Genomic DNA, 17,593 nt, shown 5'->3' with positions numbered 1-17,593 from the left:
AGCATTGTTGCCAAGGGAGCGTGCCTGCTGCACTGTGACACTGGCTTGAATTTGGCTGTCCTCCCAGCCACCGCAGTGTATCTCAGGCCTCTGCACAGCTTAAAAGAGGACTCTGTGATGCTCTGCTGCAGGCTCTGTGAATTATTATTTGGGGCCTTCTAGATGACATCAAGAATTTATTTTATGTATATACTTAGCTTTTATTTTGTTTCAAGTGCCTAGTGACTGAGGGTGTTCTGGTGTCAGCTCTTAGTTTCTGGATCTAGCTGATGATTGCAGAAACTCTGCCATCCCTGGAGCTCATCTGGGCCTTGGGAGTTGCATTCCAGTCTAGTCAGAGGGTAAGCGACGGGAGCTGTTTCTCCTTGCAGTGTGGGTTCTGGTGATTGAACTCAGGTCATAAGACTTGGCGGCAAGGTCCTGTACTCATGAAGCCATCTGTGTGGCCTTCCCTTCAGTGGTTTTTTTTTGAGCCAGACATGAAGTGTATTGTCTGATGAATTCTTATGCTGTTTCTGAGGAGTGAAGTTGAATATCTGGACTGTTTTGGTGTTCATGGTAGGTTGGAGTATTTGAAGTGGGTTGGCTTAAGACAGGTCATGTGGTCACCTTTATTATGGCTGTGTCCTACTTTGCTTCTGAAGATTTCCCATAGTCAAACACCCGCTACATGTAACGTTCTCAGCTGACCAGTGGGATCTCTTCTTTATTATCGTTAATGGTGAAGAAAAGGCAGCCAAGGCAGGCACCTCTGGAATAGCTGTCCTTTGTCCAGTGCCAGGCTCCTATTAACTCTCTGGTTAGAACCGCCAGGTAGGCAACCTTACTCCCCTTTCCACCTAGAAGACTGCATCCAGCGTTGTCACACAGCTGTGTCAGAGAGACAGACTTAACTCTCTACTCTCGGTTCAAAGGTGGTGTACAGTCTCCTCCTACATCTTCCTCAGACACTCCTGCAAAAGGATGTAGTGACTACAAGACATATAAATAATCTTAAGCTTATTTTCTCATTTTCGTCATCTTTTCTTGTTAGGTTTGCTTCCTGCCTCAGATATATAAAATGCTAACACTGGAGAAAGAAAAGAGGCAAGCTATTTAGCCATTGTTTATAGAGAGACTTAGATATCCAAAAGATGCCTTTTTTTTTTAGTTGAAAAATGTTCAGTGCAATTAGAATGACACATATTTATATTGTTGGTGTTCTGTCTAAGCTCCACCCCCACAGCTACTTGGCAACAGCCAGGTATGCTCCACCCCACAGTTGCCTGGCAACAGCCAGCTGTGCCTGACACTATAAAAGGGGCTGCTTGCCCTCTCTTTCTCTTGCTCTCTTACTCTTTGCTCTTGCCTTTCCTCTTCTCTGCTCTCATGCCCTCTTTGTCCCTATCCCTTCTCTTCCCATCCCCCACCCCCATTCCCTTCACATGCTCATGGCCGGCCTTTACTTATTCCTCTCTTCTACTCTTCTTCTCTCATTAAACTTCTCCACGTGGAATGATGTTGGTTTGGTGTGTTCTGTCTAGACTTGAGCTGAGATTTCTACCCCAACATATATAGAAAGTGATTTTGAAGTTGCAAGAGAGCAGAGGTTCTGACCTTGACGGACACACAGCCAAGTTGCTGTGCAGGGAGAATATATGAGGGGTTTTGGGGTACCACTTTAGGAGGTGTACTAGTCAAATACTCTGAAATGCTGTGCTGTGAGAGGTACCTAGTATATAGCTCCAAACTTGGGCTCTACCCTGAAATTTTACTGATTCGCCTGAGCAGAGACAGCACTGAGAATGTGAGGCTAGGTCAGGTGGGATACCGCCATGAAACAATCGGGGTCAGTGGGTTAGGTGGGCTCACTCCGAAGTCTCCTTAGACATTTCTCTTGTGCTTGCAGGGATTTTTCATGATTTACATAGTGTAATGTCTTCTGTTTTACTCTGACTGGACTTACGGAGGACAGTCACTGGGCCTGCTTCTCAGGCATGGCTCATTGTGCTTTTAATTGGTTTCTGGTCTAACCTTTGTCTATTATTTGGGGTCAGGCAACTGACTTTGCAGATTCTCTTGAGCTGGGTCTTGTGGTACAGACTTGTAATCTCCAGCTACATGGAAGACTAAGGAGGAAAACCGAAAGTTCAAGGCCAGCCTGGGCAGGCTAGAACCTGTTTTAAAATAAGTAAAAAGGCTGGAGATACAGCCCAGCGAGCTGAGCAGTAGAGTCCTCAGGAGTGAGGCTGTAGATCCAAACCTACTCTGAGGAGGGAGGGAGGGAGGGTGGGTGTCCGACATTGTACTCTCCTGAGCACGCAGCTCACCAAAGGCTCTTGCTGGGTCAGAAGATGCGCGTACAACTTAGAAGCCCGGTGGGAAACACTTGCTCTGAAATCAGCAGTCTCGTTTGTTCTTCCCCTGTTGTTGTACATGTTTTAGAAGAGCACAAATTCTGAGTTATATTATAAAATGGGGAGAAAGAGGATTCAGTAACTGATTGCTCTAAAAACTGCTCATCTAACAGAATCGGTTTAAATACTGTTCTTTTATTTAGCCCCTCTAACTTTCCATCTTGAATTGATCTGTAAATTTTTGTTTTGTAAAAAGGGTTTTTTATACACTTGTCCAAGAGATTGTGTGCTTGTGTTTGTGTGTGTAAAATCTCTAGTTTACCAGTCCTTTTCTTAAGACCATCACTGGAAAAAAAGAAATCTTTTTATTCCCCACAAGACCAAGAAGAAAGAGATAAGCAGTTATGGGCAAGAGAAGTAGAAAGCGTTTGGAAGAGGAGTAGATTTTTTGGGTGCGTGGTGGCATGTATGCACACCGTGTTTTCCTGTCTCCGCTCTTTGGCTAGAATGACCTAGTTATTTTGTTTGTTTTGTTTTTTTTTTTTATATTGTGGAAAACATTGCATAATTTGTGGAGCCTGTTATTTTAGGTGGTTGGCTTAGAAATCACTGGACTCTTACACATTAGGAAAAGTGTTAAATGATGTGGATTTTAGACATGTGAGTTGAAGAGGCAGTTGCAGTAATAAAGGAGTGACTTTCCCCTCTGTTCTTTGTTGAAGTAGAAATTGCTCAGAGCTGAGGATGATGGAGGATTAGTCATTATTTTGGACTCTGATGTCAGACTCCTGCTCAACACAACTAATGTTTGAGACATGCTGTCAGCTGAGGTTAACGTATTAGCTTGTCGTTGTTCCTGTAACGAAGCATTTAAGATTAGAAATGGATAAAGTTTCAAAGGCCCATGCTGCATAGTATTCCTTGTGGAGAGGCCCTTTAACCACACTAGCTTGAGGTAGATGACTCCCTCCAGGTCTTGGGATAAAGTTTGACCTATATGGTAGAAGAAACTTCATTTATGAGTTTTATGTATACATATCTGATATATAATATGCCTAGAAATTTTTTATTTTCATTTTGTATTTTTCTCTCATATATTACATCCTGACCCGTTTTCCCTCCCTCCTCTCCTCCCAGTCTGTCCCCCCCTCCATCCCCTCCTTCTGTCCTCTTCAGAAAAGGGCAGAAAAGGGCCTCCCATGGGTATCATCCAATCATGGCATATCAAGTTGCAGTAAATCTAGGCACCTCCACCCATAAGTATGGCTGCACAAGGCAACGCAGTGTGAGGAAAGGGTCCCAAGAGCAGATGAAAGAGTCACGGACGGCTCCTCCCACACCGTTCAGTCTCACAAGAAGACCCAGGCACACATGTAACTGTGCAGAAGGCCTAGGTCAGGACCGTGTAGGCTCCTTGGTTGGCAGTTCGGTCTCTGTGAGCCCCTAGGAGCTCATGAATTGATTCCTTGGGTTTTCTTGTATCCTGACCACTCTGGCTTTTACGATCAGTCTTCTCCGGCAGATTTCTGAGCTCTGCCTACTGTTTGGCTCTGGGTCTCTGCATCTGTTTTCATCAGTTGCTGGGTGAAACCTCTCTGACGACTAGTGGGCTAGGTACCAATCTGTGAGTATAGCAGAATATTATTAGGAATCAGTTCATTGCCTTAAAAAAAATAAAAACAAAAACAAAAAACAAAACATAAAAGACCAGTGTTTGGTTCTATCTTAGGTCTCTGGACTATCCAGCCTCTGGATCCTGATCCTCCAGGTAGTGTCTTAGGTGGGATCCATTGTGTGACATGGGTCTCAAGCTGGACCAATTGTTGATTAGCTGGTCCCACAATTTCTGTGCCACCTTTACCCCAGCACATCTTGTAGGTCAAAGGTTTTATGGCTGGGTTGGTGTCCCAGTCCCTTCACTGGAAGTCTTGTCTAGTTGCAGGAGATGGCCATTTCAGGCTCTGTATCCCCTATGGCTAGGAATCTTAGTTGGGATCATCCTTAAAGATTTCTGGGAGTTTCCATTGTAATAGATTTCCAGTTCATCCCCAAGCTACCCCCAATTACAATTGTCTCTCAGTATCCTCTCCCTCCATCCTCCCCTACCTGATCTCTCCTGTTTCTGTCCCCACGCCAACCCTGTCCACCTGCAGTGTCTGTTCTGTTTTCCCTTCCCAGGAAGATCCATGTGTCCCCATTGAGCCCTCCTTGTTACTTAGCTTCTCTGGGTCTGTGGATTGTAGCATGGTTATCCTTTATAACTAGTATCCACTCATGAGGGAGTACATAACCATGTTTGTCTTTCTGGGTCTGGCTTACCTGACTCAGGATGTTTTTTAATTTTTCTTCCAGTTCCATCCCTTTACCTACAAGTTAAAAGATGCTATTATTTTTTTAATAGCTGAGTAGTATTCCATTGTATAGATATATCATATTTTATTTATCCATTCTTCGGTTCAGGGACATGCAGGGACATGTAGGTTTATTTCCAGTTTCTATTACAAGTAAAGCTCCCAATGCCTGGAAATCTCAAATGATAAGTTTAAAATGTCACTCTATTAAAGTTTCTAGAAGAAAGCAGACAGATACTGTCTTAGTTAGTTCTATTGCTGTGTTAAAACACCATAAACCATAGACAACTTAAGGAGAAAGGGTTTATTTCAGCTTACAACTGTCAGTTCATACTTCATCACTGAGGGAATTCAGGGTAGGGGCTTAAAATGGGCAGGAACCTAGAGGCAGAAGCTGATGCAGAGGCCATGGAGGAGCGCTGCTTTGTCAGTGCTTAGGTCCACTGCCTCAGGAGTGGTCACCACCCACATCAGTCATCAGTCAAAAAAAAAAAGCACTAGGGGGTTGCCCACAGGTCAGTCTGGTGGGGTATTTTCTCTTTTGAGGCACCTTTTTCCAGATGACTTTAGCTTGTCTCAATTTGGCATAACCGGATAGCAGAGCTACCATTTCTCCTTATTACTTACTCTTTACTTGAACAGGACTATTTGAAAGACACAGGATAATCTGAGTACATTAATTTTAGGAAGAGCTATTTGTAATAGTAATTCTTTATGGGCTTTTCCATCCCCGTTGTTTGAAAATACTGCTGGGTGTTTTTATAACTGCTGTAGTCCATTTTAACTCCTGAATAAAGACCCAGAGACCTGGTGTTTTTATAACAAGCAGCAAGCCTAAGCTGGGCGAGTTCTGAGTTTTCTAACCCTCTAAGGCTGCCTGTTTCCCAACTACGTGGTCCTGGACCACAAATCTGAGTCTCGCCCTGGCTCCCTCTGGTCCATGTGTCCAGACTCATGGTCCTCATGGAGACTCCCTTGGTGACCTGCTCATGGTGACTCCTCATGATCGCTCCCTATGGTCTCTTCACACCTCTTCCTCATGCTCCTTCTCTTTACTTTCCCTGGGACCTCTGACTCAGATCAGAAGTCATGTTCTATTCTCTTCTGTCCAGCTACTTGGCTGATGGGATCTTTATTAACCAGTCAGGGATAATGGAAAACAATCTTTATGTAACATTGAATCTGAAGATGCTTGACCATGCCATCATCTGGACTGCAACTAGATGTGTCTGGGCATAGAAATCAGCATCTGAATACACAGTGCACAAAACCACTTCCCGACAGGTACTCATTAAGGGACACGCTTAAGAAAGTAAAAAAGCCAAAAAAAAAAAAAAAAAGAAAGAACACAGTGTAGGAGAAAGTATTTGCTACACCCAGATTTGGCTGCTAACCAGAATACATCAGTTATTCCTGCAACTCAGCATATGAAAGGGATGCTGTAAAACATTTTTAGGAAACAACCTAGAAGCAAAGTGGACAGCATTGTATGAACAGGCACTTTACAAACAAACATGATATCAGCTGTTCAAAAGCAGTGACATGGTTATTCTCCAAGGTAGAGCAGATGGCCGCAGGCAAGTTCTGTTACCCTGCTTCCTGAATGGCTGAATGAAGAAGGCAGGCATTCAGATCCCTGAGCTTCATGCAGGGCTGGGAGAAACAGTCAGTACCATAGCTTTGGACTAGTAGTTAGTAGTGTCTCCCAAAGCTTCCACTGCTTGGGACAGGAGTGGAGACACGAAGTGTGCACATACGGTCACCAAGAGAGTGTCTAAGGGTGGACACTTTGATGTTGAGTCTTCGCTACCAACGTGTCTGGATTTGGAATCACTTAGAGACACACCTCGTGGTATTACTTGTCCTTTGAGGAAGGAGACCCACCCTGGATGTGGCCGGCACCAACCCTTGCTAGGGGTCTGAACTGAATTTAAAAAGGCAAAATGAGAAAGCCAGCTGATACTAGTGTTCACCTCTCTCTGCTACCTGATCTACCCAGATGTGCACAGTATCCTGCCACCATGCCTTTCTTGCCATGATGGACTGGACTCTTAAACTGAGCCACAACAAACCCCTTCTTAAGGTTTCTTCTTTTAGGTATTTGGTCATAACCACAAGAAAAGAAGAGTGTACACAGCACCATTCTGAAGTGCCTTCCAGTATGTTATGCTGTATTTGTAGAATAGGATATTTACCACGTACAAGTGCTGTTGAGCACAGTGCTTCACAGAGAAAGCCAGAACAGAGGGGAGCATGGCATGTGATCATTTATGTACAAGTCACTGCACAATCTGTGGTCTGTGGTATCTGTTACTGTTAACGAGCAGCTGAGAGTGACTTTGCAAAGGCACAAGATGGGTTCTAGGGTGCAGTGCTGTGTCCTTTGTCTCGGTGCTGGATTTCTCTTGGGGCGTTCACTTTGTGAGACTGTATTACATTGTGTACATGGGGTTTTGAGTCTATATGTTTATATATAATTAGCAAAGGGTTTACATAATTCATCCTTTGATGGCTGCAGCTGAGAGATGCTGGTCCCTCAGATGAGCTGTATGTTGCCTGTCCAGCTGGTAGGATGTATGTGCACGTACATTTATGCGTTAGAATATTAAGTGGGAATGAAGGGGCTTTTTTGAAATTATAATGTCCTTGTCAAATATTCAGTGTGCTACTGATCTTTTTAGAGAGACATAAGAAAAGAGACATGAGAAAATAAACTCCTGTTTCTATGAGAACAGTAAGAAAGTGTTCACTGTTATCACCAGACATGGAATTTGGACTCGTTCTCTGGATGGAACACTTTCCATGAGTGTTCTTAGTTACTAGGGGCTTTATTTTGACTTTTACTTTTGTCATAATAAATTTAAAAAATAAGAGCTGTCCACATGATATTAAAATATTTTGGAGGTCTAACAGAAAAAGACATTCTAGGCAAATCCAGTCTGCTGTGGAAGGTCTTGAGATTTCCTACGCCTCCCATTCACAGGTCATTTCCCTTGACTTTCAACCTGGCCCTTACAATGTACCTGAAAGTTCTCCATGTCTGCAGTGCAGCTTTGCTCCCCTCCTTGGTCTTTAGCTTTGTTCTCTTCCCTAGAATACCTTCATCTTCATTCTTTCCCTAAAGGAATCCTGCTGCTGCTTTACGCACCCTTGTAGACCTTTGCTGTTGGCATGTCAGGCATTGGTGTGTTTATTTGCCTAAGGCTTTTTTTCTTTTGAGGCTGTTGACTTGTTTAATGAGTATCAGAAGTCAGTACCTGTTTTCTAAAGGATAAAAGCAGATGAGATTCTGTGGTGTTGGAAGAAGCATGCTTTGAATGTGTTTCCAGAGTGTGTGCTAGCTTACATTACATTTTAGTAAAAACAAGTGTATTTATAACTAGTTGTGTGTGGCAGTAGGAAAGAGCGATGCCAACTGGATCCCGTGAGTCAGACATGGCCTCTTTAGCATTGTCCTCTAATCACCTGATTTAATTTTAGTGGAATCCCTGCAGAAATGCTCTGATTGTGTATGTAGAATGAGGAAATTATAACTTTCATATGGATCCATAGGGTTTCTGGTTTAAAGCTGGTGAGGGGCTGAGGCAGAGCTCAGTCTGTGGTGACCTGCTCATATTTAGCATGTGTTAGGCCCTGGGTTCCATTTCAAACACCAAAACGACATTTACAACTTCTCCCCACCAGATAGAACAAGCAAATGACACTACATAGGCATTGTGACAAATTGTGTGCATCTAGGTCAATGTAGGCATTAAGACTCTGATACTTTTTTTTTTATCTCAAATATAAGAAAATTAAATTTCAGAATGTTATCTGAAGTTTTGTCATTTCACCTCATCATGTAATTTCTCAAGCTAATCTTAATTTTATAAGATCTGAGTGGAATCATTACATTTGTTCAGAAGTTTAGAATAATAGGATTAGAATAAGAAATTAATAAATATTACATGCCCACTTACAGTTAACTATGGTTATTAATACATCAAAGGTTTAACATTAACTTTGATATTCAACAACATATATTTTATTGATATAATTGATATAAGAGAACATAGACACAAAATGACATTTTAGATTTTTTTTACAACTATGACTATGTGTGAATGGGAGTAGAAAAACTGCATAGGCTCTGGAGTTCAGACAGACCTGAGGTATATACTAGACACATTGACATTTTAAATTTCGTTTTTCATTTGCAGAGTGGAGGTAAGAATATATACAGCTCACCTTTTTTCTTCTTATTTTAAACACCTTTATAGTAAAGAGTTCAGTAACTGATATGATGGGCAGTCTTAGAGGCCACTTGGGTCTTCTGATACATGATAAGGTGACCATCTGCGTGTGTGTTAAGAGTTATGCTCATCGTTAGCCCACGGAGCCACCGCCACAGCAATGTGTGTGGGAGTGGTTTTAGCCAAGGATGGATTGTTAGGAGTGAGTGTCTGCCTCCACGAGGCAAGCTAATCATCTGTGCCCTCACTGCTGGGCCGAGAGAGAGTCTGGGTGGTTTATGAGTGCATATTGCACCGACAGTGTCTTTCACTGTGCTTTTGAAGCACATTCTGGATGCTTCTTGTATTAGTTTGGGAATACTATCTTTCGCTGGGCAGAATTATGCTACTTTCATGTTTTTTTCTTTTTTAACCCCTGGGAAACTGGTGCCTTGGTACTGTTTCTGTCGTGCATCAAACCCCCATTTCCTAGTGTGCCTTGTCTTACCTACCCCCTTTCTGATGGAAGGCCTTGAGCTGCCTGCTGCCTTTCCAGTTTAGTTACAGCTTATGCTTTGGGCTTTAGGATCATAATGGCATACAGTAAGTAACTCCTGAGCCAGTCAATCACGTAGGATCTGAGAAAGAATTTCTTCCTAGGTGGGAAGTGGATAGATAGCTGGGTTGAGAAGCAAAGCCTTGGTTCATATTTACCCGTTGTTTAGGGAGGAAAGTGGGTGCCACCTTAGAATTAGAATTTGGATGAAGGAAGGAGGAGGATCAGCTCAAATGAGCATTAGGCACAGACCAGCTCACTCTGACAGATTGGTGGGCATTTCCAGAAGTGGGGAGCTTTGAAGGGTTTGAGAGATTATATATTGTATTTCATGCATGTCTATGATTATGAAGTGGTTTTCTAGAAGTGCATGGCCTTCTGTGGCAGTTTCGGACATTATCTCTGCAGGAACTTTGCTAATCATTGTGCTAAGCACTGTACTCATTGCTCTGTCCTCTGGCTCAGGGACCTGCTACTTCTTACTTCTCTGTCAGCAATTCTGAGAGCATCCCTATGTGATGACAGGTAGGGGGACCTGTTCCAGTTTCCACAGTAGGTCAGCCCATGAGGTAAGCACTTGGATACAGAGTTTGCGGTGAGCGGGCTTTCTATCTCACCTCTCCACTCCTTCCTCCCATGATGGAGAAAGTTCCGTTGGAGGGCAGATACTGTTCTGCCTGTAGGCATGGCTTTTCTCTCCCTGGATTAGGGTGGGAGGAGGTAGCCGAGGCTGATGTTCCCACATGAATTGCCCCAGTGCTTTGTATGTTTTTGTTGTTCTGTTTTTTTCCTCTCTTGATGGGAGGAGGTGAGTGGGGATTGTTCTCTGGGCCAGCCCTGTTTCTGGGGCAGGCGATCCAGTTGATTTTAAGACTTGGCACTTATTGCTGCTTGTGTTTGAGTTAGGGGCCAGAGAGAAGAAGAAACAAACACTTTGGGGTGTGGTTTAGGAGCTGGTAGAATATAGGAAGGAGTATATTTCTATGTTCTCTTAGTCATAAGACAGAATCGCAAGTAGCTAAATTTAGCTCAGGTTCCTGTTGAAAGCATCATTTTTGCGGGCAGGCAGTGGGGGCAGAACGGAAAACCTTTTTGTGTATCCTGCTCCATGAAGCCAATAGGGAAGCAGGAGGAGGTGAGGTTGCCATGGAGATGGTAGCTGTGTGCAAGGGGAGAGCAGCAGGGTTTAGAATTCCAGGAAGGAAGAGAGAGTGATGTCATCAGATTCCATGGACCAGCCCAGGAACCCCTGCGAGGTTGGTGGGGCGTTGGGTGTGTGTGGGGTGGGGGTGGAGTGGGAGTTTGAAGAGGGGAACAGTGGCCTCAGTAAGGTGTGAGGAGTCCAGTTGAAGCGGAGAGGTTGGTGTGTGGAATTATGCTGATCTGCATCAATGCCTGATTTTGAGGAAAAATTCTGTAAATCGTTTCTGAATTAGCAGACTATTTTCTTTGTTGAAAAGGACATATTTCTTCCACAGAGGAGCTCATCAGATACAAAAATGTAGTATCTTTTTATAGCTAGATTCCTACAGTATGTGTGCGTGTCTTTACCCCTTGTCTGTGAGGGTGTTTTTATCTAATCTAGTTAGTTACCCGTGCACAATTCCTTTATGGTGCTCTATGCAAGTAAATGATTCATTAATGCCTGGTTATACCGCTTACCTTTCTATGGACGAGGGAGAATAAATTCTGAATTAAAAATTATGAATCAAAGCATTGCTTTCAACAGAGGAAAACGGCTTCAGCACAGTTGCGAGCACCCGCGTGTTTCTATTGATAGTCAAGGACAAATGCTTTGTCTACATGTGATTAAAAGGGTGATTTTAAAGAGAAAAATGTAGCTGAACCTCCGAATCTGAATGGGGACTGTCCTTCCAACAGTCACCTAGGCTCTGGTGATCGGAGTGTTGCGCAAGACATGAAGAACTCCGGTTTGAGTCAGCCTCAGAGACCAGTGAGGAGGAAAACATTTTCCATATCTAACTCCAGATTTTCCACCTCCCTCCCCCACCAAAAAAAAAAAAAAAAAAAAAAAAAAAACAGTCAGAATTGGTTCTTTGTGATCTCATTGTGTTAAAATCGAATCTGTGCTTAAAATGAGCTTTTATCCCAGTTAAAGCTGTTTCAAGTGCAGGTTGGTTCTGAGGGCATTTTGTTTTCTGAAGGAGAACTGCTGTATGCTGTAGTTCAGTGGTGATGTTCTTAATGATGGCAGCATGTGAGAGGAGGAGCATTAGCTTTCTCTGGTGATACCTCTGAGGTGACCCACCTGGGGCTATTTGTTCAAATGTGCCACTGGCCATTGCAGGGTTTGGTAGTGTGTATGAGAGCCTGGAGATGCTGGGAACAGATTGGCTCAAGTCTGGACCTGGGCTCTGATCTGCTCTAGCTGACCTTGGACGAGCGGCTGTTTTTCACTGCACTGTTTTCCTCATATATAAATGAGCTGTGATGTAAGAGCCAGCTTCAGAGTGCAGCTAGGATTAAGCAAGCCAATATGGAAAACATTTCCACATTTTATGTGTTTTCAGTGCTTGCTGACTGATCATTAATAATAATGCATATTTCTTAAGCTGGTATGGTAGGACATTCTTAGAATTAAGCACAGGGGAAGCTAAGGCAAGGACAGTTTGGGCTGCATTCAGAGGTCTCATATCATAAAACAAAATGGGTCAATGAGACGGATCAGTGGGGGCTGTAAAGCCTGCTGACCTGAGTTTGAGATCTGTAACCTACATGGAGGAAAGAGCAGACTTCCACAAACTGTCCTCTGACCTCCATATGCATGCTGTGGCACGCCTCCCCTCTCCCCTAAACAAACAAACAAACAAACAAAATGTTGCTTGAACAATATTAAAACCAAATAAGAACTGAGACGACAGCTTGGTAGATAGAGCATTTGCTGTGCAGCTGAGTACTGGAATTTGAATCCTTAGCACCATGTAAAACAGCTGTTGCCTGTGTTCCTAGCGTAGGAGGTTGAGACAAGATCCCCACAGCAAGCTGGCTGGCTTCACTGACCACAGTTTTTGAACCCTGGGTTCAGCAAGAGACCCTGCTTCAAGTAGAGGTTGAGGAAGACAACGCCATCAGCTTCCGTCTTCCACGTGCACTAGTCAGCTTGTATCTACCACATGTGTGCATTCACACATGGGAAACTCACATATACACCAAGCAAAATGTCTTTCTTGAACTTTGAGGAAGAAGTTACTTGGGATAGTATAGCCTGGTGATCCCAGTTTGATATTAGAATCTTTTCTACATAACAGGAGTCCCACTAGCAAGGGGCCCAGAACTCAGTAGTTTTTAAATGTTTGACCAATTATCACGTAGTATTGAGAAACACTGAGAGTAACTTATGTAGGACCAGGTACCTAAGCTTTATCACACATCACCTAGGAGATAGAATAGTTGCAGGTGTCACTCAGACCAGATCTGATTCCAGAGCCTGACCTGTCTTTACATTAAAGTGTAAGAGGTATCATTGGGAATAACTGGGCAATAACTTAATAGGCTTTCTCCACTGCCAGAAGAGAATGAGTTTGCTAAGCCAGTATCCAGAACATCCTGTTCGTGCCTGACTGTAGAGAGCAAGGCTTCCCTGCACTAAGTCCATGTTTAACGTGTGGTAGAACATTTACAATTGTGGCAGAGGTTCAACCATAAGTAGCTGTTTGTTGGCTTAGTTAGCCTTTCTGGCTTTTACTGTCCTCATTTGATAGTGGACATGATACATGACTATGACCTAACACTTTATGCTGTATGTAAAAGTTACAGTCTTTCTCTCATCTCTTCTCCAGCCTTTTATTGGCAGATGTGTGTAGGCGTCCTGTTTCTCAGAAGGGCCCCTACTTGAGTTTCAATATCATCTCTTTAGGTTCCTTGCTACTTAACCTGTCCCTCAGCTATCGCAAGTATTTTAATTGTACACAGGGAACTGTGCAAATAGATCTCCCTACAAAATACCTTCCATCAAATGTGTACTCTTCCCAAGAAGGGCTGTCCAGGAGCTGCAGGAGCTGAATCGTTGAACGGATACAGGGCTCAAGTGTTTGAAGAGGAGAGTGGATGAGACAGCTATGAATTCCTGATAGTTCATCACGCGTTTAAGAAAAAAGTTTATTTGTTTTTAGATCTTAATGTTGAAAGAATAAAAGATTGTCAGAGAAGGTACTATGATCGTGAAGATGTTTATCCATTGCATTTCGGATGTGCTGATCCCTGTAAATTCCCCAAATTGGGGAAACTTGACTGTAATTTGTGAATGAGGAAATTGTGTATGCACACCCCTACCTCCACTCGCCCAAATCAAATTCTTAGGTAGTTTTGTTTGAGATTTCCTTGATTGGTCCCAAGCAAGAATTAGTGTGCTGGGCTGGAAAGACGGCTTAGCAGTTAAGACTACTCACTACTCTCTGAGAGGACTTGGGTTTAATTCTCAGCATCTATCTGGCAGTGTACAATTTCCCATCCTTAATTCCAGTTCTAGGGGATCCAGCTGCTGCTTCTTTTAGCTTCCATGGGCACCAGGCATGCCTATGTAGTACATTTACACATATTCAATAAACAACACAGAATAAGATTTAGCATGGCAATTATCAGCTGATCCTTGAGTCATCAGCAGTGAGTACTACCTTCTTCCTGAACAGGGAGTCAATACAATGAGAGGAAGTTCAGGGAATAGCTCTAGGGACCCCAGGAGAGAGAGCAGGGAGTTGGCATTGGAAGTGAGTGACACAGGCGTGGGAAATAAGAAAGGCCCGTTTGTACTTAGTCATGCAGATCTGAGGGGCCGGAGAGGAAGGGTGGTGGGATTGTGAGTGCAAAGCTCAAGGTACCAATGGCTAGGCTTTTCCCTGTAAAGTGCTTTTCTCTGCAGGTGCTTCTCTGCATTAGGCTGAATCTTAACATCTGTGTACAGTACATAATTACATACATGTTACAGATGCCTGTAAGTAACCATGCCAGTAAGCACTAGAGCTGGTCTGACCTGTTGAATAGCAGTGTGAATCAAGAGACAGCTATCAAAGCTAAATTGAAACAGTCAGTATGGACCAAAAAAATTAGTTTTTGTCTATATTGACTTTTAGGTAGAGTATGATATTTAACATGTTAGCCTATCTCATAGAAGCTTTATGAATATTACAGAATGATCATTTTGGATGTTTTATTTATACTCAGAAACTAATTAAGAACTGTCTTTGCTTGTATCAGGGCTTGTAACTTGCCCTGTCTGTCTTGACTTGCTTTGTAGACCAGGTTGGCCTTGAACTCACAGAGGTTCAACTGCCTCTGCCTCTTGAGTACTGGGTTTCAAAGATGTATGCCCCAGGCCTGGCTTGAGGTATCCTTTTTTAAGTTCCAAAGCTTGTGAAGCCTTGGGCTCAGTGAAATACCAGTCTGAATTGAGTATCACAACACACACTAATTTGTTGGTAGTTATCAGTTGGCTTATTTAGTCATAATAAGTATTGTAATCATGTCTGCTATTCTATTCAAATTCAGATGCAGATGATTATCAATTATTGCACAAAACAAATTTCATCTTCTTAGAGAGTTCAACGTTTCAGATAAAGAAACCTCAAATCTGTAGTTAGAAAACTTAGGTTCCAGGCCATTTTGTCATTGACTGCCTATGAGCCCTAGGGCATGTCATTTAACCTCAGCAAGTCTGAGCTTGGGTTACTGTTATCAGCCAAGGGAACATCATTGTTCATCAGTGTCTGCAGGGACTGGTTTCAGGATGCACTTGGACACTCAAGATCGGCTCACATATCTAATATAAGATTTTTTTTTAATGTCACCCTTGCATATATACCTGTATATTTTAAATACTCTATTAATTTGCAAGCACAGTATCCGTGCCATGCAAATACTATCCTGGATTGTTTGGGGGAGTTTTGACAAGGAAAGTATATGTCTGTGCTCAAAACAGGCAGTTCTCCCTACTCCTTCCTGAGTCTACGGTCAGGAATCCACAGATGCTAAAGTTATGGATATGGGGGTTGGAAACTAGCTAAATGTTACCTGGCCACCAGGACTGTTTCCAGTAAGATGCTTCACAGCAGCGAGTCCTCCCTCTCCTTAGCTCTGTAACCACAGGGAAGGCATCTTAAAACCTGCTTTAGTTTCCCTGTGTGTGTTGTGTGAGTTTGGTGCACACCAGAAATCTCAACCTGTACTCAGAACTGTCCACATTTGTATGTGTGGATATGGATACGGCGGAAGCATTGTCTCTCACTATCACTGTTCTTTAGCAGGGCCCATTAAGGAGCAGGGCCTGTGCAGGTCATTTTGTATATAGTACATTGATTTTTGAAACAAGCAGATGGTGATCTCATTCAACAAGGGAAAAATTTGAAGCTAAACAAATAGTCTCTTCATGATCACAGTTAGTTGTGATGCAACAACTCTTCTCTCCTCCTGTAAGTCTCTTGTACCAGTTATGACCTCAGACTAAGGTATGGTCTTATCAGGCCACAGACAAAACAGGAGTAAAGGAAGATACTGACTTTATTATTGCACGGCTCATATTAACTGTTCATAGGCCCTCTCCCTTAGTCATCCAAGTTCCTTGAGACAAGAATCCCAGTGGCAGTTCGTTGTTTGCCTTCTTTTTGTTTTTGTTTGTTGAGATAGTTTTGTGTAGCTTAGGCTAGCTTTGAACTTGTGATTCTCCTGCCTCCATATCCTCGGGGCTGAGATTACCGGTATACATCACCACACACAACTTGTGTTTGCATTCTTGGTATAGGACTACACATATTTTTTAAAAAAGTCTTATAGGAAATACTTGTTCAAAAGGCCACTAAACTGGTTAGATCAGGCTTAGAATGTTGGGAACTTAATCATATAAGATAAGGAGGGCTATTAATGCTGAAATGGTGCTGCCGTTGTGGGTGGTCTAAGAAAGCCATAGAAGGCTGTTTGGATGGATCTGCGCTGGACCAGTTAAGAGACTGTTCTTGTAGGATTCAGAAACAAGGTAGCTGGTAAGTGGAGGGGAGTGCTTTTTGCTTTATATCATAAGTCACTTGACTGAGGAATATTTTAAAAAACAGGAACACCCCAGTACTTGTAGAATCCCACATGTATTGTGTCCTTAGGATAGGCCGAATGCCAAATAAGGGCTTTCTGTCTGTTACAGGCTCCAGTCCTGTGTCACCCCAAGCCTCAGTGATATCAGGCTTCTTCAGTTTTACCATACTATGGCATGTATTGCTTTCAAAGCCATTTTAGTTGAGCAAGTATTCACATGATCAGCTTTATTTTTATTATTTTTTTAAAGACAGCATTTGTTTGTTTATTGTTTTATGTATGTGGATATTTTGCCTGCATGGAAGTCTGTGCTCCATGTCCAGGCAGTGCCTGTGGAGGGCAGAAGGGGTTCTTGGATCCCTTGTAGCTAAAGTAACAAGACAGTTGTGAGCTGCTGCGTGGGAGCTGGGAATCAAAGCTGCATCCTCTATGTGAGCAGCCAGTGCTCCTAACTGATGAGCCATCTCTCTAGCCCCAAGATTAACTTCTTAAAATGAGAAATCTGGTGGCATATAGTACATTGTCAAGTCCTCCATATTATTCTGGCATTTTTCATGACCTCAGTAGAGATATGATCCTTTATTTCCTGTTAGCAGCCACCAGCCCATGTTCTGTTTCTAGGATTTTGACTGTTCTCCATACCTTGTGTATGTGGCTTCCTCAGCGGTGCAGCATACTGATAAGCTGCTACATGGCGCACACGGATCAGCTTTGCACACATCTCTCAGTAGCCAAGCAGCAGTCCTTTCTCTATGTAAGGCACTTTTTATGCATGTACTGATATGTGGGTGACAGCTGACAGTGGAGCTGGGGAGCACTGCATCTACCCTTTGTTTGATTCATGTGCCTGGGAGTGAAATGGCGGCCATATGGCAGCTCTTCACTTAACTTCCCACGGAACTGGCAAGGTGTCTGCATAATAGCCGATCTTTCACATCCCCACCAGGACCGCTCAAGGGTTTATAAATGTGTAATGAAGAACACATTGAGACGGGGAAGGTAGAAAACGATGTGTGTGTGTCCTTTTGAGTTTATTAGAGCTCTGTATCTCAGATTTTTGTCTGATAGACTTATTAAATATTAATTTACCATCACTTCAGC

General features: G+C 43.0%; 1 protein-coding gene across 40 annotated transcripts in view; it reads left to right on the top strand.

Annotated features, from left to right (window-relative positions):
* Nucleotides 1–17,593, top strand: part of Rbfox2 (RNA binding fox-1 homolog 2) — a 243,672-nt gene that overhangs the window by 53,489 nt on the left and 172,590 nt on the right. For 3 of the 40 annotated variants that reach the window (XM_063263909.1, XM_063263906.1, XM_063263902.1), the window contains exon 1: nt 10,468–10,710. The exons of 31 other annotated variants lie outside the window; for them this stretch is intronic. In XM_063263909.1, coding sequence (XP_063119979.1) covers nt 10,669–10,710 — 42 coding nt within the window. In that variant the 5' untranslated portion in view covers nt 10,468–10,668. Of the gene's footprint in view, nt 1–8,724; nt 10,711–17,593 lie in introns of those variants that run through there. 6 more of the 40 variants (XM_063263897.1, XM_063263908.1, XM_063263913.1 and 3 more) reach the window with 6 other exon arrangements.

The sequence above is a fragment of the Rattus norvegicus genome, chromosome 7 (assembly GCF_036323735.1).
Source record: "Rattus norvegicus strain BN/NHsdMcwi chromosome 7, GRCr8, whole genome shotgun sequence".
Classification (NCBI taxonomy): domain Eukaryota; kingdom Metazoa; phylum Chordata; class Mammalia; order Rodentia; family Muridae; genus Rattus; species Rattus norvegicus.
The sequence above is the reverse complement of the archived record's forward strand: the minus strand, read 5'-3'. Positions and strand labels throughout refer to the sequence as shown.